This window comes from Schistocerca piceifrons, chromosome 1 (genome assembly GCF_021461385.2).
Source record: "Schistocerca piceifrons isolate TAMUIC-IGC-003096 chromosome 1, iqSchPice1.1, whole genome shotgun sequence".
NCBI classification, from domain to species: Eukaryota; Metazoa; Arthropoda; class Insecta; order Orthoptera; family Acrididae; genus Schistocerca; species Schistocerca piceifrons.
Window position 1 is genome coordinate 1,142,605,304 of NC_060138.1, and position 23,950 is coordinate 1,142,629,253.

The 23,950-nt window shown below is 43.3% G+C and overlaps 1 protein-coding gene and 1 pseudogene across 1 annotated transcript in view; both read right to left on the reverse strand.

Moving 5' to 3' along the window:
- Window positions 1-18,540, reverse strand: part of LOC124778612 (trypsin-like) — a 66,813-nt gene extending 48,273 nt beyond the window's left edge. The window contains exons 1-2 of the mRNA XM_047253656.1: window positions 18,483-18,540; window positions 4,795-4,880 (exon numbers count right to left, since the gene is read on the reverse strand). Coding sequence (XP_047109612.1) covers window positions 4,795-4,880; window positions 18,483-18,540 — 144 coding nt within the window. The remainder of the gene's footprint in view (window positions 1-4,794; window positions 4,881-18,482) is intronic.
- LOC124722182 lies at window positions 15,150-15,266 on the reverse strand (annotated as a pseudogene).
- Window positions 18,541-23,950: the final 5,410 nt, after the last annotated feature.

Genomic DNA, 23,950 nt, shown 5'->3' on the forward strand with positions numbered 1-23,950 from the left:
ACTTAAAATGGCGACGTTTTCCTTACTTGAAGAGCGTGCAATCATTCGTTTTCTGAATTTGCGTGGTGTGAAACCAATTGAAATTCATCGACAGTTGAAGGAGACATGTGTTGATGGAGTTATGGATGTGTCAAAAGTGCGTTCGTGGGTGCGACAGTTTAATGAAGGCAGAACATCGTGTGACAACAAACCGAAACAACCTCGGGCGCGCACAAGCCGGTCTGGCGACATGATCGAGAAAGTGGAGAGAATTGTTTTGGGGGATTGCCGAATGACTGTTGAACAGATCGCCTCCAGAGTTGGCATTTCTGTGGGTTCTGTGCACACAATCCTGCATGACGACCTGAAAATGCGGATAGTGTCATTCAGGTGGGTGCCACGAATGCTGACGGACGACCACATGGCTGCCCGTGTGGCATGTTGCCAAGCAATATTGACGCACAACGACAGCACGAATGGGACTTTCTTTTCGTCGGTTGTGACAATGGTTGAGACGTGGATGCCATTTTTCAATCCAGAAACAAAGTGCCAGTCAGCTCAATGGAAGCACACAGATTCACCGCCACCAAAAAAATTTCGGGTAACCGCCAGGGCTGAAAAAATGATGGTGTCCATGTTCTGGGACAGCGAGGGCGTAATCCTTACCCATTGTGTTCCAAAGGGCACTACGGTAACATGTGCATCCTACGAAAATGTTTTGAAGAACAAATTCCTTCCTGCACTGCAACAAAAACGTCCGGGAAGGGCTGCGCGTGTGCTGTTTCACCAAGACAACGCACCCGCACATCGAGCTAACGTTACGCAACAGTTTCTTCGTGATACCAACTTTGAAGTGATTCCTCATGCTCCTACTCACCTGACCTGGCTCCTAGTGACTTTTGGCTTTTTCCAACAACGAAAGACACTCTCCGTGGCCGCACATTCACCAGCCGTGCTGCTATTGCCTCAGCGATTTTCCAGTGGTCACAACAGACTCCTAAAGAAGCCTTCGCCGCTGCCATGGAATCATGGCGTCAGCGTTGTGAAAAATGTGTACGTCTGCAGGGCGATTACGTCGAGAAGTAACGTCTATTTCATCGATTTCGGGTGAGTAGTTAATTAGAAAAAAAATCGGAGGTCTTAGAACTTGAATGCACCTCGTAGATGTTCATAACAGACATAGGACAGTGTTGTGTTTTAACGTCGAGTGGCTCCCCTAAACCCGCTTGCATATCTCGATAGATAATTTCAAGCAAGCCAACAGCAGTGTGGAGCATAACAGTACGACCGCCGCGGGATTATCAGGTACGTGGTGTGGACAGGGCGCACGGTCAAGAAAAGCAACGGTCACGAAACGAGAAGTCAGTTTAACGTACCCCACCCATATGTACTTCCGGGCGTGTTACATTATGTGTAGTCAGTATTAATTTAACCTGTCAGTAATTAAACTGAGGATTTTGGTTAGTCATATATTATCACAATAAAAATGGTTCAAATGGCTCTGAGCACTATGGGACTTAACATCTGTTGTCATCAGTCCCCTAGAACTTAGAACTACTTAAACCTAACTAACCTAAGGACATCATACACATCCATGCCCGAGGCAGGATTGGAACCTGCGACCGTAGCAGTCGCACGGCTCCGGACTGAGCGCCTAGAACCGTTAGACCACCGCGGCCGGCATTATCACAATACATAAACATAATATTTTGTTAGTAAATTTCGCCATCCTCTTTTCTTTCGGAACATTAAAGAACAATGTACGGCAAAAATAAGAGAAACTGGTGTAATTAATGTACATCTAATGAGGAGCAAACAAAAAAAAATACCGTGCGAACACGCCTTGAAGGCCCAACGATACCGACTGACCGCCGTGTCATCTTCTGCCAAAACGTGTCACTGGATGTGAATATGAAGAGGCATGTGGTCAGCACACGGCTTTCGCGACCGTTGCCAGTTTTCGTGCCGCTACTTCTCAACAAGTAGTTCCTCAATTGGTCTCACAAGGTCTGAGTGCACCCGGCTGGCCGACAGCAGTCGGCAGCCCAGACGGTGACCAAAAAAATGGTCCAAATGGCTCTGAGCACTATGGGACTCAACTTCTGAGGTCATCAGTCCCCTAGAACTTAGAACTACTTAAACCTAACCAACCTAAGGACATCACACACATCCATGCCGAGGCAGGATTCGAAACTGCGACCGTAGCGGTCTCGCGGTTCCAGACTGCAGCGCCTAGAACCGCACGGCCTTGTTTGGCCGGCAGACTGTGACCCTTCCAAGTACTAGCCAAGCCCGACAGCTCTCAACTTCGATGATCTGACGGCAAGGCCGTTGACTGTTGAGGAGTATATTGATTTCGTACTAGGTCTACAACTTTGCTTCCGCCGTTTTTTCTCGAAGTTCGGGGATTTATTGTGAAATTTTACAAAAAAATTATTATTCATATTATTGCCCATCGCTGGCCACTATATTATCCCATCTTTCGGATAGCATACGAATCCCGTGGCGGAAGAACTGGGCGTCTTCTGTGGGGATCGATGCATCGATTCAATTTTGCACTTGTTCGTATGATCGGAAGTGCTGGTCAGCCAGACTGTACGCCACTGATCGAAAAAGGTGGTAGTCAGAGAGAGCAACGTATGGAGAATACGGCGGGAGGGACAGAACTTCTCATTTCAACTTTTCAATGTATATTTTGACGGGTTTTACGACATGGGGTCGAGCACTGACCTGCTGCAAAATTACCTTTACGTGTCTATCGCTGTATTGTGGCCGTTTGTGTTTCAGTGCTGAGCTCGAAAGCATCAATTGCTTTCGATAATGATGTCCTGTGACTATCTTCGTCTGTTTCAGTAGCTACGAAAACGTTCTGTCTTCCACCGCCATGCCGGTCTTCGACATCAAAATCACCGTTCTTAAGGCGTTGAAAACATTCTCTGCACGTTCTTCCATTAATAGATCCCTCACCATTGGTCTTACCCAGCATTTTAAGAGCCACAGCCGCAGATTTCTTCATGTTAAAGCAAAAAATTAAAACTTCCCGCAAATGGCGAGAAATGAGTAAGTAAGTTGACGTACTTAATGGAGAATAACCTTATGCTGCAATCACAAATCGACTAATATTTTTATGGCTTTATGTTTACAGATGCCTAAGCTTATTGTATTACAGCTATGACCAACCACCTGAACCTCACTTGCCGCTACTGCCGTCCATTGCAAAACGGCGGAAGCAAAGTTGTAGACCTAACAATACTGAAAACTTCGTTTACAAGGTTCTGATCAAAATCAACAATGAAATTGTTTTCAAAAAAAAAAAAAAAAAACGCTTAGATAAACTTCCGTTGTTGATAGTTGTAAAATATTCCAGAAACTGTTCTTCTGAAATGCTCTCCCGTTAGAGTCGAATTTGTATAAGACAAAGCGGCACGTCGGATTTCTCTCAATCTCTCATAGTTATTATTTAGATTTCAAGCGTGCAATTGTTGTCTTAATATGTTCCAGCATCGGCATTGTAATGGAAATGATTTTGTGAAGTTGTAGGAATACAGGTAGATGGAAAAAATGAAGAATAATAAATCACGAGATTCGAATAACCATAGTTTAATTCATACTAGGGAAAGGCCTGGACCTACTGGACGACGATGTGGACCAACTGCTGCCTTGAAGCAAAAATTTGTATTAAATTATTTCATGTTTTTTGAACACTTGCTTCCTTACTTAAAATACCTATAAGTACACCTCGGCGGGCATACGACTGTTTCAATGTGGATGCATATCATCGTTCATCCCCCAGCGGGAATACAGTGAGGCTGCGAGCGACGAGGAATATGAACGAGGTTGTAACATCAGAGGCGAACAGCAGTCGGGAATTTGAGCCGGAAGGATAGCGTGTCCGGATGGCCGAGGCGGTCGAGGCGAGAGTTCGCGAGAATCTGGGTTCGAGTCCCGGTATGGTTATCAATTTTCAAGAGCAGCTGTTGAATTAATTCCACGTCCAAAGCAGCCAACTCGAACAAATTTCCCTTTAGTTAAACTATTGTTCCAGTGTTTGTCATAGTCCAAAACTGGATAAAGTAAGACGGAATACATGTTAATTTAGTATATGGAACCACCTGCGTTTCGCTGATGATGTAGCACTTATTGTGTATACATCAGATAAACAACCAATGGAAGGACTTAACAGAGTAAGTCTGGAAAATCAATACTATAATGCCGCAATAAATTAATATACATCGATACCTCGAAAACGAAATAGTACCTGTTACCAACAAGTTGACTATTTTTGCACTTACGGAGTTGTAGAAAATAATTGGATCTACAACAAATGACAGAAGACGAAAAATAATCATGAATTACTTTCGTGAACTACGCTTCCTTTTTACAATCAGAATGTTTTACGAGATTTTAGTAATGGCAAAAGACAACGGCTTTCAACACGAAAATCATTCAAAAAATTAATGTCGGTCAGCGCTCAGTGGAGAGATGTAAGCTAGGAACTATGTGGAAGGAGTAGAAAACAAATAAATGGATAGGGAAACAGACATATTTCTGACTCTAACAAAAATGAAATGGAGATGGGCAGGAAAAGTTTGGCGTGGATGTTCATCGGGCAGGGGAAATTCTCTGATGGATTGCAAAGGAAGAGAGAAGACTGAGTGACGACCTAATGGAACTTCGGTAGACGAAATTAGAAAACCTGCAAGAGGAACATCAATGCGTATAGCTGCAGAACGTGTTGCGTGCAAAGTTATAGAGGAGATATTTATCCACTAGTGGCTGGTGATTATGAAAAGTGGATTTATGGCGGGTACTCACCTGTGACGGGAATTCGCCTCGTTCAGCTGGCTCGCCGTTAACTATTCTTCCGTTCAGTGGCGACACCGCCTGCATCGTCGGGGCACCTGTAATACACAACCATAACACACAGAGCTTAGAGAACTACTCTAAAGATGATATTTCGTCTTTGATCCCAACAAAACTCTGCGTTAGGCCCGGTACCAGTGCGGCCGTTGAGCGATGCACCAGATGCATGTTGCCTATTTTAAAGATTTCCAGAGCCAACAAAACTTAGATTTTCAGTATTTCACACAACTGAATGATTGACCGAATTTAAATATTTAAAATGGCATCACAGTTCTCATTAAGATATATAATCTCACGTTACCGGTTTAAGACAGTAATTCAAACATTAAACTTAGAAACTGTGGAGACGTTTTGAGACAGCTTAACTATATTCGTCTAATATCTGAGCGTGAGAGGGCTTAGCGACTTCCGTAAAACTTTACACTTAATTTCAACTGTCTGCAAAACTTTTTCTCGCTGACATCGCACTCAAAATGATAAAAGGGAACTAGTTTATCGCTTACCATATTTCGCTGTTCATACGAGATACTTCAACATAAGACTCAGTATTTTAATTTATTACTTCTTTACTATTAACTCTATTGGAGAAATATTTTACAAATAGTATCCACATACACCGCTGAATGTACCTGCAAATACATAACGCTGTACGATAACGGGACAAGGCATTTTAAACGCGCATCGGAGTTAGATTCTCTAAAGAATCTTGTTGGAAGGGGGGAGGGGGGAAGGAGGCGAGGTGGGTGTTTTTTGGTGCTTTCAGATGCCTCGACAGCAGTGAAGTGATCGCACCGTTATGACGCTGACTTTCTTCCAATTTCGATATATTCACCAGCTTAGCGACTCACACTGCATCGGAAGTCTTATAAGGTAGATTCTACAACCACGAAATTGAAACAGTTCACAGAGATAACAATGATGTTTCAATCCAAAAGATCTTTAAGGAGAAATTGTGGCTGAACCGTCTGCTTCATTCTACAGAATAGCGTTATCTACGTTTTAAGCTAAATTACAATTGATCATTATCGGCTGTGAAATCACTCTGAATGTCTACAAAGTGTTCGCCTAAGCTTTACTGTTTGCACAGAGTGTTCTGAAAGTATTCTTTCACATTAAAACAGGAGGTAGAGAACATCAAAGGAAATATGTTTCGACAGCGAACATATGGGCTCCGAAGTCAAGTCCTAATGCTAGGGAACATTTTGTCAGTGGTGCTGACATATACTGTTGTGTCGGTGTGCTGATTGGGAATGTGTGCTGACATACAAAACTGCTCTGTGTACGTGTGGTTGGAACTGACGTCTAATCGGAAACACGCCAATTCATATGTAACCATCATCGCCTTGTGACAAAAACAGTAAGTTACTTGTAAACATAGGGATTCATGTCCGCAGCTTGTGGTCTAGTGGCTAGCGTTGATAACTCTGGACCACGGGGACCCGGGTTCGATTCCCAGCCGGGTTGGGGATTTCCTCTGCCCGGAGACTGGGTGTTTGTGTTGTCCTCATCGTTCGTGACAGTCGCTAGATTGGACTGTGAAAAAAACTGGACTGTGAAAAAATTGGGGACTTTGTACGGGCGCCGATAACCGCGCAGTTGAGTGCCCCACAAATCAAACATCACAGCGATTATTGCCTTGTGACGACAACAACAGTGTAAATAGAGCGGTTTATGTACACTGAAATGGCTGACATGCGTCCGGAATACGGGTCTGTGAATGGATGAACTGCAGTGAGAGGATGCCGACAGCGCTTTCGCAACCGTCACGTTCCACAACACCAAACATTCGGACGTCGGCATCACCTCCTGCGTGAAATTAGCACTTCCCGTGCAAGTATGCGTGATACAAGTCAAAATCGAACAGTGTGAACTCCCGAAATGATAGAGGAGATTCTGCGACATGCTGAAGACACTCCATCTACAAGCACACTAAGTATTAAACGCATAGTGTCAAATATAGCCTTGCCTGGAATGTGTAACAGGACCAGCAGTTTTATCCTTTCCATATTCAGCGCGCGGCATCATTAGCACTGAAGATTTTTCCCACCACAGACAGTTCGCACAACGGTTTTTACAACAGACTACCCTGCACCCAGAATTTCCGGCCGAGGTCCTGTACACCGACGAGGATTTGTCACCCGTGAAGGATGTTTCAGTATCGTAAATTCGCATGTTTGGGCACATGTGATTCAACGAACTACTCGACTTCGTGTCCATCAACAGCGATTCGGTGTTACTTAGCGAGTGGTACTGATAAGTTTATAGGGGTATACATTCTTATATTCCACCTCAGCGGACAGAGATGTCATATTCTCGTGGAACGTTAGTTGCCGGAACTGCTGCAGGCTGTACATATGAACATCAGACAAAGGATGTGCTTTCAGCACGGTGGGACGTCAGCCCATTTCAGCATTTCTGTGAGGAATCATTTGAGAGCTCCTTTAGGAATCGATGGATCAGGGATGTGACCTAGGCACACAGATCACGTGACCTCAAGTATCTGGATTTGTTACTCGGGAGGCGAATATCAAGGAGTTGGTGTATGGAATAGTTGTGGAAACAGAAGAAGATCTCGTTGCTAGAATTGCCGTCGTCGCAGGTGCCACCGCAGACACGTCAGGAATATTTGAACGAAATTGCTCTGAGCACTGTGGGACTTAACTTCTAAGGTCATCAGTCCCCTAGAACTTAGAACTACTTAACCCTAACTAACCTACGGACATCACACACATCCATGCCCGAGGCAGGATTCGAACCTGCGACCATAGCGGTCGCGAGGTTCCCGACTGAAGCGCCTAGAACCGCTCGGCCAGCCTGGCCGGCGAATCTTCGAACGGACACAACAGTTACGGTCCGACAATGTACCGCGTGCATACGGACCAGTGGTCACGCATTCGAGCAGTTCGCTTGACTGCCACTGCTGTAATTAGCATACTAAACTACCTTGTGTGTAAATCGTCGATAGTATGAAAAACTGTCGTCAGCGACCATATGAATCAGAACTGTTTATATATTCGATAAATTATTTTAATTTTTAAAGGTATTAAACCGAAAAAAATTTTTCGTTGCCCCATAACTGTTCCCAGTTCCTTTATTACAGGATCACACATAATCGGTTTCACGATGATTTAATCGCATCCTCAGGTGAATACATATAACTAATTTAACTTTGGTTCGTTAAAATACACGGCCTCCCAACGTTCGGATGGCGTTCGAATTGCCAGGATCATCTAAAATGTATGGTTACAAGATGAAACATCAAAAATTTGAACGTGCGGCAGGCGCTGGCAGTGTACACGAGTACTGTGTGATCTTCTAATAAATGAACCGCTAACAGCTAATGCGGCTACCAAAAACTTTTCTTAGAAGATTTTAACAGTTTTTATTTGAAATATTTTATCGTGTAACTAAGTTATGGCTGGCCAAACCGTGAAATCATAGATAGATTTGTTTGATGTTCTCTGTCTCCTGTATTAATTTGAATGAATAGTTTCAGAACACACTGTATATTTAACAGTAGCCTAGACTTTCGTGTAAAATGATGGTTTACTGTTATAGATAGCTGTCTTTATTTCTCTTAATCCGTGCTATCTCTGATTTCTCTGATCCTGTCTTAGCGGTCTTCAGACAAAATCTACACTGATGGCAGTGGTACCGTTCTGCTTATTCTCTAAACTCTCTCAGCAAAATTTGGCAAAAAGGAATACCTCCTTCTCTCTAGGGATATCCATTTGAGTTCTCACTGCCATCTCGTTCGAACAAATCTAACAGCGTGCCTCAGAACTGCTCCAGTGTCTTCCTTTAATCCGACCTGCTGAGAATCCCAAGCACTCGAGAAGTATTATAGAATGTCTCGCACAAGTGTTCTATATGCGGTCTCCTTAATAGATGAGCTACACTTTCCTAGAATTCTCCAAGTAAACTGAAATCGAGCTTTCACCTTCCCTACAATCAACCTTACGTGTTCGTTAGATTACATATCGCTTTGCAGCATTACGTCTAAGAATTTAATTGGCAACGCTTTATCAAGAAACACAACACTATTACTGTGTTCGAACATAACAGGATTGCTTTCCTACTCATCTGCATTAACTTGCATTTTTCTATATTTAGGGCAAGCTGCCACTCATAACACCAAAAATAAATTGTTTCTAAGTCACACATGTCGATAAGTGACGGCACTTTACAACATACTACAGCGTCGTCAGCAAACATACGCATATTGCTGTTCACCCTACCCGTCACATCACTTCCCTGGGACACTGCTGACGGTACCTTTGTCTGTGATGAACACTCGCTGTCGAAGACAGAGCGCTGCTTTCTATAACTCAAGACGTCTTCGAGCCACTGACATATTCCGTGAGCTCAGACTTTCGTTAACAGGCTGCAGTGGGGCACTGTGTGAAACGCTTTCCACAATTCTAGGAATATGTGATACGCTCGTGGCCCTTCATCAACGACTCGCAGGAATTTTTTTATTTATTTATCAGTCTTTCTACTGGTTTGATGTGGCCTGACACGAGTTCTTATCCTGTGAAACCTCAGAGTAGCACTTGTGTCCTACAGGGTCAATTATTTTTGGATGTAGTATGTCTTTACAGCTCCCTCTACTAGCATGGAAGTTATTCCCTGATGTCTTAACACATGTCCTCTTCACTGCAAATCGGATGAACACAACAAGCTGAGTTTCGCACGAGCGATGCTTTTTAGATTCGAGCTGATTTTCGGACAGAAGCTCTTCTCTCTCAACGAAAATAATTATATTCGAAATTAAAATCAGATGAAAGTGACGTACATTCAGGAGGACAACGGTTCAATCCCGCGTCCGGCCATCCTGATTTAGGTTTTCCGCGATTTCCCTAAATCGCTTCAGGCAAATGCCGGGATGGTTCCTTAGAAAGGGCACGGCCGATTTCCTTCCCCATCCTTCCCTAATCCGAGCTTTCGCTCTGCCTCTAATGACCTCGTTGTCGACGGGACGTTAAACAGTAATCTCCTCCTCGTCCTCCTCCTCCTCAAAGTGACGTAATGGTCTGTACGTTTGGTGGTTCGTTTTACACGTCACGTCATTTTCGTACCTCGTGAACAGTAACTGGCCTGTGCGTATGCAGCACTCACCTTCTCTTCTGACGAAGTGAAGTTAGTGGCCTGGAGCGATAACGGCGTGTTTCTGAGCGAAGCGATGCCGTGTGAGCAGTACTGTCTGTCGCGCTTGGCAGCTGAAACAATGTTGCGCGAGCAAGAGACGAAATCTCGACGCAACTTGAGTGAACCAGTTCGTTTAAGTACTCGCTAGACGATCATATGAGAAGTACGCACTTGATTAGAAAGTCTTCTGTTCTCCAACATCTTGCAAATATGTACTTAGCTAACTGTTCGATGGAGTGGAATTGTATCGGAGGCTTTCTGGATCTCATGAAAGACGAACTCACGAAGCTATCCTCCAATTAGAACTTTCATCTCGTGATGAAAGTAACAAGCTAGGTTTCATACTATCAGTGCTTACGAAAGTAGTGTTGTTTCCAACAGAGAAGGGAAAATTTCTGTTTAACCGCGAGCACATAGTATTTCTATAATTCCACAACAAACTTACGTCAAAGAGGTAGGTGTCGATTTCTGTGAATCTGCGTTTAAGGGCCGTGACAAAGTGTATCGAGATAGGCCCAAGTCAACCACAAAAAAATAACAGTTTAAGAATTAACTGAAAGTGTCACGTGACTTCTTCTACCTCTCGTGCTCCTACAGTAGATGGACAAAAATTTGGAAACACCAAAAGAAATGCAGATTTCAACCTAAATGCAGATGCTAACCTAGCCTGCAGGTTGCGCTGTTGTATTTCACCATGTACGACATTTGTGCAGCGTTCTCAATGTGTTGCAAGTGGCGGTCGTGGCTCGAACAGTGTTCTGTGTAGTTGTGAGTGCATTATGTCGGAGTTGAGTCAAGTCGAACGTGGCCAAATTGTTGGTGCTCGTATGGAACTTGCTCTAGTTACCAAGGTAGCCGAAGAGTTTGGTGTTTCAGGCAACATACCGAAGTTTTATAGCGCATACAGGAAAAGCGGGAAACATCATCCGCTAAGTCACAACGGTGACAAAACTGTGTGTTGGGTGATCCTGACGAATGGCCATTGTACAGGATTGTGTCGAAAAATAAGTGGACTACACCTGCAAAATCACTTAAAGACTCAATCTCGCACTGGCGAACCCTGTCAGCACCAAAACAACACGAAGGGAGCTCCAAAAGTCCGGAATTGCAGGGCGAGCTACAATTCCAAAACCACTCATCAGTGATGCAAATGCCTGTAACAGGAAAAACGTTGTGCCGAGGTCATAAAACCTGGACTGTGGATCAATGGAAGGAAGCCATTTGGTCGGATGACTATTATTTCACACTGTTTCGAAATTCTGTCTGAATTTACGTCCCAAGAGTGAAACATGTCGGCGTTTCGGTGATGATTTGGACAGCCATATCGTGCCCCTCCATGGGTCCCATGGGTACTCCGGACACTCGCATTACTGCCGAGGATTACATGACCATTCTGGCAGATCAGGTACATCCCACTGTACAATGTTCGTTCTTCAGTGGTGGTGCTGTGTTCCAAGACAGGGCCCTTGTTCACACAGCTTGCATCTTCCGGGGCTGGTTTTCTGACGACGAGAGTGAATTGTCCCATCTCCCATGTCCACCACACCCAACATATCTCGATATTATTGAATCTTTGTTGTCTACTTTGGAGAGAAAGCTGCGTGATCGCAATACACCGCCATCATCATTATCTGAATCAGCCATTATTTTGCAAGAACAATAGTATAACATTATCTTGAAAACCGTACAGAACCTATATTTATCCATTCCGAGACGACTGGAAACTGTTTCAAATAACAACTTTTTTCCTAGAGCATATCACGCATAGTAATGTGCTGTGTTTTTCATGTCTCCAAATTTCTGGCCACCTCTGAGTCTCCTGCTTGCGCTCGGTCGGCTAACATAAACGCAGTGTGTTGCCACAATGTCACACATGTGCTTTACGGTCCATGTTTATGTTTAGAATCCAAAGAATATCTATTAAGCAAAGTTAAATATAGATTATAAAGGACATGTCTGAGACTGTTACTTCCATGATGAATATTATGAAGTGTTTGCGTGGCCCGGTGTCTAGACCATAGGTTGCAAAGACAACACTTTATACATCGTTCTGAAAAGATATACTGACCAAATCAAGGCGAAACGCCTTCCTCTGACACATCCGTAAGCAATTATAATTGTTTATATTAGATCAAATTCAGGCACATTAGCATCTTTCGGCTAATAGCACAACATGTAAAGTGCCGCTAAATACCTAAACGTTCTTGTGTAGTGGAGGAGCGAATGGCATATTGCTGACGAATGTATTACTGTAATTTGAGAAGTTATCCGTGAAAATAGGCATGATAGCTCGAAATTGGTAGTGGTCCAAAAGTAAACTTTCTTAAAAGTATATGTGGCTTGTTACGTTCTTCACCAAGAATCCGTAACGGCCTCGAAGTCCATCAAGGTCCATCATGGATAAAATAATCATGGAAAATCTAAATATGGATGGCCTGATGGAGACGTCCTCCGCAATACGAGCCCGTTGTCTTAATCACTGCGCACCTCTTTCGGTATTTAGGGACAAAAATTTAAGCCGTAGCTGATTAAGGTTAGTAGAAAGGAGAGTAACAGCTTACTTAACATCAATACTCGGACCCATAGACGTGGAGGAAATGAAACAACTCTTATATTTAAGAAAGAAGATTAAACAGGATCGTCGATGCAAGTAGGGTGGCACGGTGCAAGAAAGATTCCTTCGATCAGAGAAGTTTTTGTTGGGGTGCATGGCATTGCACGGAAGCAAATCGTGGACCACCGAAAATCCGGAGGAGAACAAACCAGAAGTAAATGACACGTGGTGCTATCGTAGAAACTTGAAAACTGGATGCACAAATAAAATACGAAATGAAGAAGTGATAGAACGAATAGATAAGGAAAGAAGTTAACAGAAATATTTTACCAGAAGGAGATACATGTTACTAGCAGCGCCTGATACGGTTCCAGGAATGGTTAATAAGGCGCTGGAAAGGATGGTGGTGGGGAAAGATAGGGGGGGGGGGGGTGAGAGGTGAGAGTGTGGTATATACGTGTAAATGGAAAAATTAACACGATGTTACAAAAGATGGATGGCATCCCCAAACCGGTCGAACGTGTGCTGACTTTAAGCAGATTATTTTAAGTAACTTCAACTATACTCTGCAACCCACGTGACGGTTTGTGGAGCAGGGTTTTCATCTGGTACCATCCTTCCTCGTTCCATTCGGGAATGAGTGCCGATATACCTCCAAATTAGGTATAATTTCTCTAATTTTGTCTTTGTGGATAATCCGCAGGACCTATGTGGAAGGAAGTAATATGTTTTTCGACTCTCTCGGAATTACGATAGAAAACCTTTTCGCGATGCACTACTCCTCTCTTCAAGCGTCTTCAGTGGAGTTTGTTCAATATCTCTGTAAATCTCTCACGCCGACTAAACGACCCCGTAACGAACCGCGCCGCTCTTCGTTGCATCTTCTCTATCTCTTTCAAGGGTCCGTTATTGATGACCAGAACTAAGGAATCGATCGAACAGGCTCCTTGTAAGATGCTATTTTGGTGGAGGAATTAAATTTCCTTAACATTCTTCCTGTGAATCTCATACTGGTACCTGTTTTTCCCACTTTTTGCTTTATGTGGTCACTGCGTGTATGGTAGCTCCGGATGGATACTCCTACATATTTTACGGTGGTTGCTGTTTCCAGCAATTTGTCGTCAATAGTGTAGTTGTGCAGTAGAAAACTTCTTTTCCTATGTATGTGCAGTAACATTTATTCACGTTCACGGTCGACTGCCAGCGACTGCACCATTTATCGGTCCTCTGCTGGTTATTTCTGCAAATCGATGCTGTCATCTGGCGTTCCTGTAGGCAACCGCATCATCTATGAACAATCTTAAATAGCATTCGGCACTTTCAGTTCGATCATTTATGTAAATTGCAGTCAATAACAGTTCTATCAGACTCCGCTGGGGCACTCCTGAAATTACCTTCACATCTGTCGATTTTGTTCCGTTAAGAGCGAGATGTTGAATGCCATCTGCAAGGATGTCATGAATGCAGTCGCAGATCTGGTCCGATACTTGGTAAGCTCGAATTTGTTCAACTGAACGACAATACGGGACTGTGCAAATGTCTTGCTCAAGTCGAGGAACATGGCATCAACCTGAGCGCCGACGTTTACAATCTCTGGGGAAATCATGGAGGAACAGACCGAGTTGAGATTCACAAGCTCTCTGCGGAATCCATGTTGATTTTTTATAGAGGATATTCTAAAAATTAGTATCAGTTCAAACATAATGACTTAACACGCAATGACATTCTACATATAAACCAGTGTAAATTTCGACAACATCGATCATCTGAAACCAAATTGACGTTCTTCAGGAAGAGCACCATAAATGTTATGGCTGGAGGTAACCTGGAGCATTCGGTGTTTTCAGTGTTTCTCAAGAAACAGGATATTTGTTGTGACCTAAGAAAGTGTAACACCGTAGTATCAGACTGCATATCTACACGTCAACGTCGTGCTAAGAATTGTAACTTACCCTTAAGGTAGAGAAATGTTATGTAGTACAAATTACGAAATGTAATACTGCAGTAGCAGCCTTCGATTACAAGATTAATTACCGCAAATGACGTCAGATATCCAGTGAAACAATCACATAACCGAAGTGTAGGTAAACGGAATGGTAGAGTTAGATTTATTGATAGGATACTGGGAAATTTCAAGTCGACATCGAAAGTCATCGCTTACTTTATACTTGCGTGACCTGTTCTTAAATATATATCAGGTCAGATTAAAAGTGTTATCGAGCGTACGCAAAGAAAGGCATAGGGACGTTTGAATGACCAAAGAGTGTGACAGACACTAGGCGGTTTACATCTATCGCGAAAATATGACTAAAAAAACTCCAATGATGGGCTTTCAGGTTGGAGATATTAGATTGCACCCTGTGCTCTGACTATACAGGGACTGACATTAAAAAAAAATTCGTCCGAACAGACCTTGAAAGCCCCAACAGCACCGACCGGCCGCCGTGTCATCCTCAGCCAACAGGCGTCACTGGATGCGGATATGGAGAGGAATGTGGTCAGTACGCCGCTCTCCCTGCCGTATGTCAGTTTACGAGACCGGAGCTGCTACTTCTCAATCAAGTGGCTCCTGAGTTTGCCTCACAGGGGCTGAGTGCACCCCGCTGGCCAACAACGCTCGACAGACCGGATGATCACCCATCCAATTCTAGCCCAGCCCGACAGCGCTTAACTTCGGTGATCTGACGGGAACCGGTGTCACGACTGCGGCAAGGCCGTTGGCTAGGACTGAAATTAGACTAGTAATAAGTCGCACGGAGAGCTACGAGTTGTGGTCCTATCATTTCCCCACTTGTGTATTCACCAGGTGACTAATGTTGGCACACGCTGGGAGAGAGGGTGGTACTTTGGAACGTTTTTCAGATATGCGCCTCTACCCACCCCTGTAACAGAAGTTTAATACATTTTCTTATTCCATTTTTAAGTAATAGCATTTATTTTTAGTGCTTTTCTCTGAAATCACAAAGATTACTCCAGTAAAATAACGATTTCAGAAACGTGAAAAAATTGTTCCAAGATACAACTTAGTCATGTACCAAGGAACAAATATTCTATTGACTTTTAAAAGTGTTGTAATTTAGATCATCTCTTCTGTATTTAATAGTCTGTTTGCTAAATTGTTACTCTATTACACACTAATAGTCAGTGATTGAAATCAACTAAAGTAGAAGCATTATCAGAAACCAGTCACGGGTTAAATACATTTTGAAAAAGAAGCATTGGAAACTAACACAAATTACCGTTTTCAGGACAGGTGAAGGTGAACGTGTTAACACATCAAAGAAACTCAGTTCACTTGCAAATATAACTTGGTGCAAGATAGAAGATCTTCCTTCGTTTCAAGGTACAATACGGTGCACCGGTTATGGAGCATGGCTCAACGCTTCACACCTTATATCGCTAGTTGTAAAAATTAATACAATTTTATTCAACATAAAATGCTGCAACTGAAGAATTAACAATACCTTCCAAATAGCTTCCATATATTATGCAACACTTAAATTTATATAACTCAACGTATTTTCAAATGCTGCACAAAATACAACCCTATGTCTCACAGCCACAAAAACGGTAGAAGCTTCTTATGATGGTCTCTGGTGTGGATTCCTTCACGTGATTCTAAAATCGGCCATTAAAGTGAAACACCGACTGCAATTTATAATGTGTTCAAGGCACACTACCCTCTAGGAACTATACGCACCCCTATAGTAAGAAGTACCATCACCACACACTTAGTATTGACATAGATTTAGCGTTGTCGTCTGGCAGTCCCCAGAAATCTGGATGAGACGACGTCGGATCAGTAACAATCGTGCGAAAAACGATATGGTGCTGTTTGAAAAGAGGCGCACTACAAGAAATGTGGCCTTCAGGCAACGAACATAACCATTAACTTGTGGCAACAAGACGTAAACGCAAAAAAAAAAAAAAATGCCAAATATCTCGGCACCGCACGAGATGACACACTCACCAGGTAACAATACACCTCACGAATGAAAAGCAATAGAGAGATTCCATATTCCTAGATTTGCAGAAAATGATCGACAAAGTGCCCCACTGTAGACTATTAAGGGAAGTCCACGTGAACGAAATAGGTTCTCAGATATGTGAGTGCTTCGAAGACTTCGTAAGTAATAGAAAACAACACGTCGTCCTGGATGGAAGGTGTTCATTAGAGACAAGGGTACCCTCAGGAGTGCAACACGGAAGTGTGATAGCACCGCTCTTATTCTATATATACATAAACGGTGTGACGGATAGAGTGGACAACAATCTGCGACTGTTTACTGATGACGCTGTTGTAAATGGGAAAATATCGTCGTCGAGTGACTGTAGGAGGATACAGACTGGCTTAGGCAGAATTTCTGTTTGGGTTTATGAATGGTTTCTTGCCCTAAATTATGGAAAAATTTAAGTTAATGCAAATGAGTAGAAAAAGTAAGGAAGGTGAATGGTAGATTTCAGTTTATTGGCAGAGTTTTAGGAAAGTGTAGCTGGCCTATAAGGGAGGTCGCCTATAGAACAATAGATTGACCATTTCGTGAGTAGTTCACGTGTCTTTGGGATTCCCAGCAAGTAGGGTTAAAGGAAGACATAGAAGCAATTCAGAGGCCAGCTGCCAGTTTTGTAACCGACAGGTTCGATCAACGCCCGAGTATTACAAAGATACTTCGTGAACTCGAATAGGAATCCGTGGAGGACCATACGGTGTTGTTTTCGCGAAACACTATTGAGAAAATGTAGAGAACCGCCATTTGCAGCTGACTATAGAACTATTCTACTACCGCTACTGTTCATTTCGTATAAGGAACACGAAAATAAGAAAAATTAGGGCTCGTGCAGAGGCATATGGACGGTCGTTTTTTCCCACGATCCATTCGTGAGTGGAAGACGAAAGTGAACGATTGTTAATGGTATAAGGTGCCCTCCGTCGTTCACGGTATGGTGGCTCGCGGAGCGTGCGTGCATGCGCGTGTGTGTGTGTGTGTGTGTGTGTGTGTGTGTGTGTGTGTGTGTGTGCAGGTGTAGATTTAGTAGCCAAAGTGAGACGAATATACTTCTCCAATCGAAGCTTCAAGTACGAACGACACAACTATCTTCATGTCTTCGTGAGACAAGTCCTCTAATGCAACGTGATGGCTTGGTCGGCCTTGTACACACTGAACACCACGAGTAAAAGAGCTTGATGGGAAAAACCTACATTTACCTCATTAAAATCATTCTGGGTCCACTGCCGCGACATCTAATAAAATACTTAAAATACTAAAACCGACATTTCAGCCAAGTTGCAGCGGCCGTCCCAAGTGTGCAGGCCAACAGCCTAATTTCCGAATTTTTAATACAAATACCCGACAGCACGTATAGCGAAATCTGTGCAGAAATTACTCCCTCTGATTCGGGATAATATTGAATTCTTTTCTTGAAACAACAAGACCGGTTCAAATGGCTCTGAGCACTATGGGACTTAACATCTGAGGTCATCAGTCCCCTAGAACTTAGAAATACTTAAACCTAACTAACCTAAGGACATCACCCACATCCATGCCCGAGGCAGAATTCAAACCAGCGACCGTAGCAGTCGCGTGGTTCCGGATTGAAGCGCCTAGAAACGCTCGGCCACCGCGGCCGGCTGAAACAAAAAGAAGTTCCAATCTTCAACAAAGACGTATTTTCCTGAGCGAGGCTTTTGGTAGTTTTCTGGCAGTAGTAAGGCAAATTCCCGGATAGAAAACATCTACCAGTCACAAAAAGAAGCCTGAAAGAAAGCATTTCATGTGAAAATAATGTGTCCCACCAGAACAACACTCCTACCCAATGCGGAAAAAGCAGACATTTCGCTAAAATGGGCTGCCCCACTATCCTTTATTGCCCCCTTCGTGGGGACAGGCCAACGGAAGGTGAAAGTCTCCCCGACACCTGACACAGACCCGCTACTCACCCGTGACGCGGTTCGCGGCCACCGCCGCCAGAAACAGAAACGACGTCCACCTCAGCATGTCTCCACCAGTCTGGCCAAACACCCCGCTCTTATAACGGTAGCAATCGCTAACAGGTCTCTTCGACGCAGGAAGTGCTGCGTCTACGTGAGTTCACCGAAATCTCTGCGGCAAGGTCAACTGCTGTGCGAAAACAACTGTCAGATGCTCTTCAAATTATTCCCTGTAATCATTCATAGATAACCGCGCACGTGTAAGCCTCCCATCTCTTCCGCTATACACTATAATCGTCCGTGTTAGTGTGCATCTAATTTGTCGGAAAGGCATCGATTCCGAAGAAAATCTGTAGTGACATCCTGTGTTGTAGTGCCACACCTGCCAGGTCTCTTAAAATTATTCCCTCTGATCACTCACAGATAACCGCAAGTGCTGTTCTCTTTCAACTTTCCAGCTAAACGCGAGTTGTAGACTGAGAAGCAAAGATTATAGTGAGTGCATCTCCACTGCCCACCTTTGTCCGATTTAAAAACACAGTCTTCCCGCGAAATAATTGCAGCGTGTTGCAGTAGCTAAATTCCTTTTGAAATGATATATCTTGGATCGTAAATACCTCCTGACGATACCTAATGAAGCAAAATGTGTAGCAGTTTGTTGTGTATCCAGGCCTACAATTTCGTCTTTACTTCTATATTCTACGAAGTAGTGCCGTAAGTTTTGGGGAGTGCATAGATCTTTGGAAAAGATGTTGAAGTTTTAATATTCATTACTTTAATGGAGTCATGGGTATTAAAAGACAAATGTATCAGATTCGAGTCCCCGTCCAAAACACAGTTTTAATCTGCCAGCAAGTTTCAAATCATCACACACTACAGGTTGAAATTACGTTCTTAAGTCATGAATACTGTCTCAGAATTTTAATGTAAGCCTTGTGTAGAACAGGAAGCACCCACTAATTGATTGTTATATAAAGAAAAGAAAAGTTCGGGATACACAGAGACGTTGCGACTCGTCTCTTTCATGACGCCAAGTCTTCCCCAGGATCGTGGACCGTGGTTTTCACGACCTGGGCTCTCTTCCTGAAGTACTTTGCCATCGTGCTTCTTGAATTTATTTTGGACACGTACGCATTCACGTTACAACCAGGCTCTTTAGTCCTAGAAGTCACCGCAAGATGTTCTCTGGCCTCTGCATCCTATTTTCATATCATCCCTAACATCAGGGCTGCCTCTTCCGCCAGTCCTGGCGTCACCGATGATCTTCCTTCGTCTTTTTTGCCGTGTCTTCATCGCTACCCTGGCAAGAGGCCCTCTTGAGCTACTACTGTATTACCCGGGCCAGGTGACTCAAGGTTTCTTAACGAGGTGTTGCTCATCCCCCTTCCTCCTTTCTCAACCGGACTTGAGGCTGGCTGTGGCGGTCCCATAGTACGTAGGAAAATGGATAAAGTACTCATAATACTGGAGAACATGAACTTTGTTCCATATAATGTTACTCGTTAGCGAAAAACCTTAATTCCTGTTGATATAGCAATAATTACTGTCACTGGTGTAAAGTACACTCGCATATCTATATCTATTCCCATCACTGGATACAATTTTTACAAGAATGGCATTCATAAAAAAAAAATTCAACAAGAAACTCAGTGGCAAAAAAAGAGAAAATTACAGACACAATCCGCGAAAGACTTAATATTTCTGGCTTTGCAGCCATCATATTCGGCTACACGAAGCTCTTAGAGCAGTCGAGAAGGCAGAAGTGGTAAGATGACATAATGTGCTGTGAGGTACCGATGATAGATGGTTTGTTCAGTATGGTTATTGTGAGAAAGACCGCCTGAATTGTGGTCCTATTCCGCAATTGGCTGCTGCATTCGGAAGTTGCGCGCCAAAACGATAATCTCCTGTTATTAATATTAGGAAAATTAAACAGCTTATTTACTTGCATTTCAAATTTAAAGCCTCTCTCAATCGCGTGCTATCATTCCATTATTTCACAAGTATTAATAACCGGCAGAATGATGAACAACTGCCAAAAGAAAAGGCAGACGAAGCACTTCGGTGATCTTCGGAGAGCGCGCCTAACTTGGATGGCGAACGAAGTTGTTCGGCTGTAAGATCAGAGCCGATCCGGCAGTGTCGGAGGACAGACATGTTGTCGGCCGTGGTGTCAGTTAAGCCTTAATTTGAAATGTAGAATTTGTAAATGTGAGATATGTAATTGCGGAAATACGCAGTTCATTAATTTGTCGAAGAATAGAAATTATTTGTGACTCGAACGTGGATTATAATTGTGCAGATTCTCGTGTTCTCCCGTATAAACAAACTGATTGGAAATTGAATTATTTGTAAAATAACGGTCCTCGCTAAGAATTTCGTAAAGTCTCAAGATAATGTACTCATGACCTACGAGCTGTTTTCTGTCTAGGGGACAACAACCATAGAAGACAGTGGGTTGGCGAACATTTGATAGAACTTGTGCCTTTCATTCAGGGCGATGGAAGCAAATAGGCACCTCGCGTGTACTGCAAACTTAGTACAAATGAGATCAGCGGCACGTCATCTGTGGTAACACAGAGGAGGTATGAAGGAGAGAAATATTTTGGAGGGAAAGGGTTTATGATACACATGTGCATATATCACCCTATCTCTCCCTCTCTTTATCTCTCTATTTCATATGTAGTCACCTCAAAGATGTGGACGGGTACAGACTGACCAAGAAAATCTTCGACTTTCGTGATTCAAACCCCAAAACCACAATGCCCTGTTTTAGAAATACCAAAGAAGACCTCCAGCTTCTACAAAGCAAAGACGGCTGTGACAGCAATTCCTTCCCTTAGAAGATAGTGACGAACGGGCTACACAGAGAAGTGCTCCTTGGACATAGGAGCTTGAGCAGGCCCCCTCACAAAGAATGAAGGTAATTTTAGCTTAAAAGAAAGCAAAGTTCACAGCCAAATGTAATTTGTTTTTCGTTTCAGTGAAAGTTTCTGTCTGTTTCTCTTTCTCATTTTGTTGTAACAGTTTAGCATTTACTATGACGTCACTGTTCTAGAAATTTTACATACTCGTATGACACATAGAAAATTTGGTAAATAAAATATGTATTTCCGTTATGTTACACACACTGCATGCTAAAAGTTCAACACACTAACACCTTTACACAATGTACTCTTCTTTGTCACCTTGTAATCGCCACCAGGCACTAGTGAATATTTTTACTGTCATTCTTTCTGTTTTGCTATAAAAAGCCATACTGAAGTTGCAGAGCCCCCATAGGCCTTTACATTTATATGTTAACTTTCTATTTTACTGCGCTGATGGAGTTGCATTTTCCTTGAGATATAAAAGTCTCATCTTTTTCTTCGATAATGAAAGAAGCCGAAGAAATGAATTAAAATTTATACTATGGCCCAGACTTGCAGCCAGGTGCCCAGTTTACTAGGCATATGTGTTAGCGATTACACCAGCGTAGCAGTATAGCTTACGACGCTGCATGGATTTAAGAGGGGGAAAATGGACTGAAAGCGTGAACTGCAGTTTGTGTTAGGGAGGGCAATGCACTGGGATAGTCCATCCAGCTCTGTTAGCAACACTGTTACGGTGGTGTAATAGCTGGCACACCCCAAAAAAGACGTCCAGAACTTCTGAGTCCGCTGATCGGTCCGCACAGGTGGCCACCCAGTTAGTTACTGCTCGCATTGAGACTCACCCGTCAACTGTGGTCCAGTGTGAGGTCGCCCCGGGTCGTGACAGACGGCGAAGACTTCCCAGGGGCCGCACTTAAAGCCTTCCTGGTTAGTCTGCCCCTCAGCCAGATGCATTCGCTTGTCCTGTTTCAAAGGAAACCTCTCAGCCTGAGAGATCGGGGCAATCGCGGTGGGTGGGATGATTCGCAGTAGGGAGCTCCAATGTTACGCGCGTTATGGGGCTCCTTAGAGACATGTCTGCCAAGGAGCGAAAGAAGCCAATGTGCACTCCGTGTACATACCGTATGGAGTCATTCCAGATATGGAAAGGGTCCTCCCGGATGCCATGAAGAGCACAGGGTGCAGCCAACTGCAGGTGGTGGCTCACGTCGGCACCAATGACGTGTGTCACTTTGGATCAGAAGAGATTCTCTCTGCTTTCTAGCGGCTAACAGAAGTGGTAAAGTCTGCCAGTCTTGCTTGCGAGATGAAAGCGGAGCTCGCCATTTGCAGCTTAGTCGACAGGACCGACTGCGGACCTCTGGTGTAGAGCCGAATGGAGAGTCTGAATCAGAGGCTCAGACGATTCTGTAATCATGTAGGCAGTAGATTCCTCGACTTGCGTCATAGAGTGTTTGGGTTTCGGGTTTCGCTGAATAGGTTAGAAGTCCACTACACGCAAGAGGCGGTTACGCGGGTAGCAGGGGGTGTGTGGCGTGGACTGGACGGTTTTTTTAGGTTAGAGGGTCTCCGGGAAACACAGAAAGGGCTTCAGTCTCAATAGGTGCAGGTCGAACACAGGAAGAACATATATTCAGAAACCATCAGTGTAAAAGTTGTGAAATGTCGCAGCTGTGTTGGGAAAGTAGTAGAGCTCAAAACGCTAATAGAAATCATTGATGCTCAAATGGTTACAGGAACTGAAAGCTGGATAAAGCTGGAGATAAGTTCAGCCGAAATATTTGCGAAAGGACAGGCAAAACACAGTTGTAGAGGGAGCGTTTTTTTCTGTTAGAAGTAGTTTGTCTTGTAGCGAAGTTGAAGTAGGCAGTTCCTGTGAGTTAGTCTAGGCAGAGGTCAATCTTGGCGACCGTAATAAAATACTAATTGTATCCTTTTACCGACCTTCCAACTCAAATGATATAACTGCTGAGAAGTTCAAGGAGAACTTGAGTTTAATTTAAAACACATACCCGACTCATGTAGTTATAGTTGGTGGGAACTTTAATTTACCCTCGATATGTTGGCGAAAATACATGTCTAAATTCGGAAGTACGCATAAACGTAATCCGAAACTGTGATAAACTCATTCTCTGAAAAATGAGCCCACACGAATAGTAAACGGTTGTGAAAACACACTTCTTAGCAACAAATAATACTGAGCTAATAACGAACATCAAAATAGATACAGAAATTAGTGAACAGAGGGGTGGCGTAGGGACACTGGATATTGTAATACCCAAATCCTCCAAAAACAAACGAAAAGTATACCTATTCAGTAAACCAGATAAAAATTCACTTGATGCCTTTCTAATAGATAATACTCACTCCTTCCAAATTAACAACGTAAGTGTAGACCACATACGGCTTGAACTGAAAGAGATAGTATCCACAGCAATTGAAAGATTTACACGAAATAAAACAACAAGCAACGGCGCTACTCCCCCTTGGTACACAAAACAGGACAGAACTCAGTTGTAGGGACAACAAAAACAGTATGTCAAATTTAAACGAACAAAAAATCTCCAAGACTGGCGATCTTTTACAGAAGCTCGAAATTTAGCG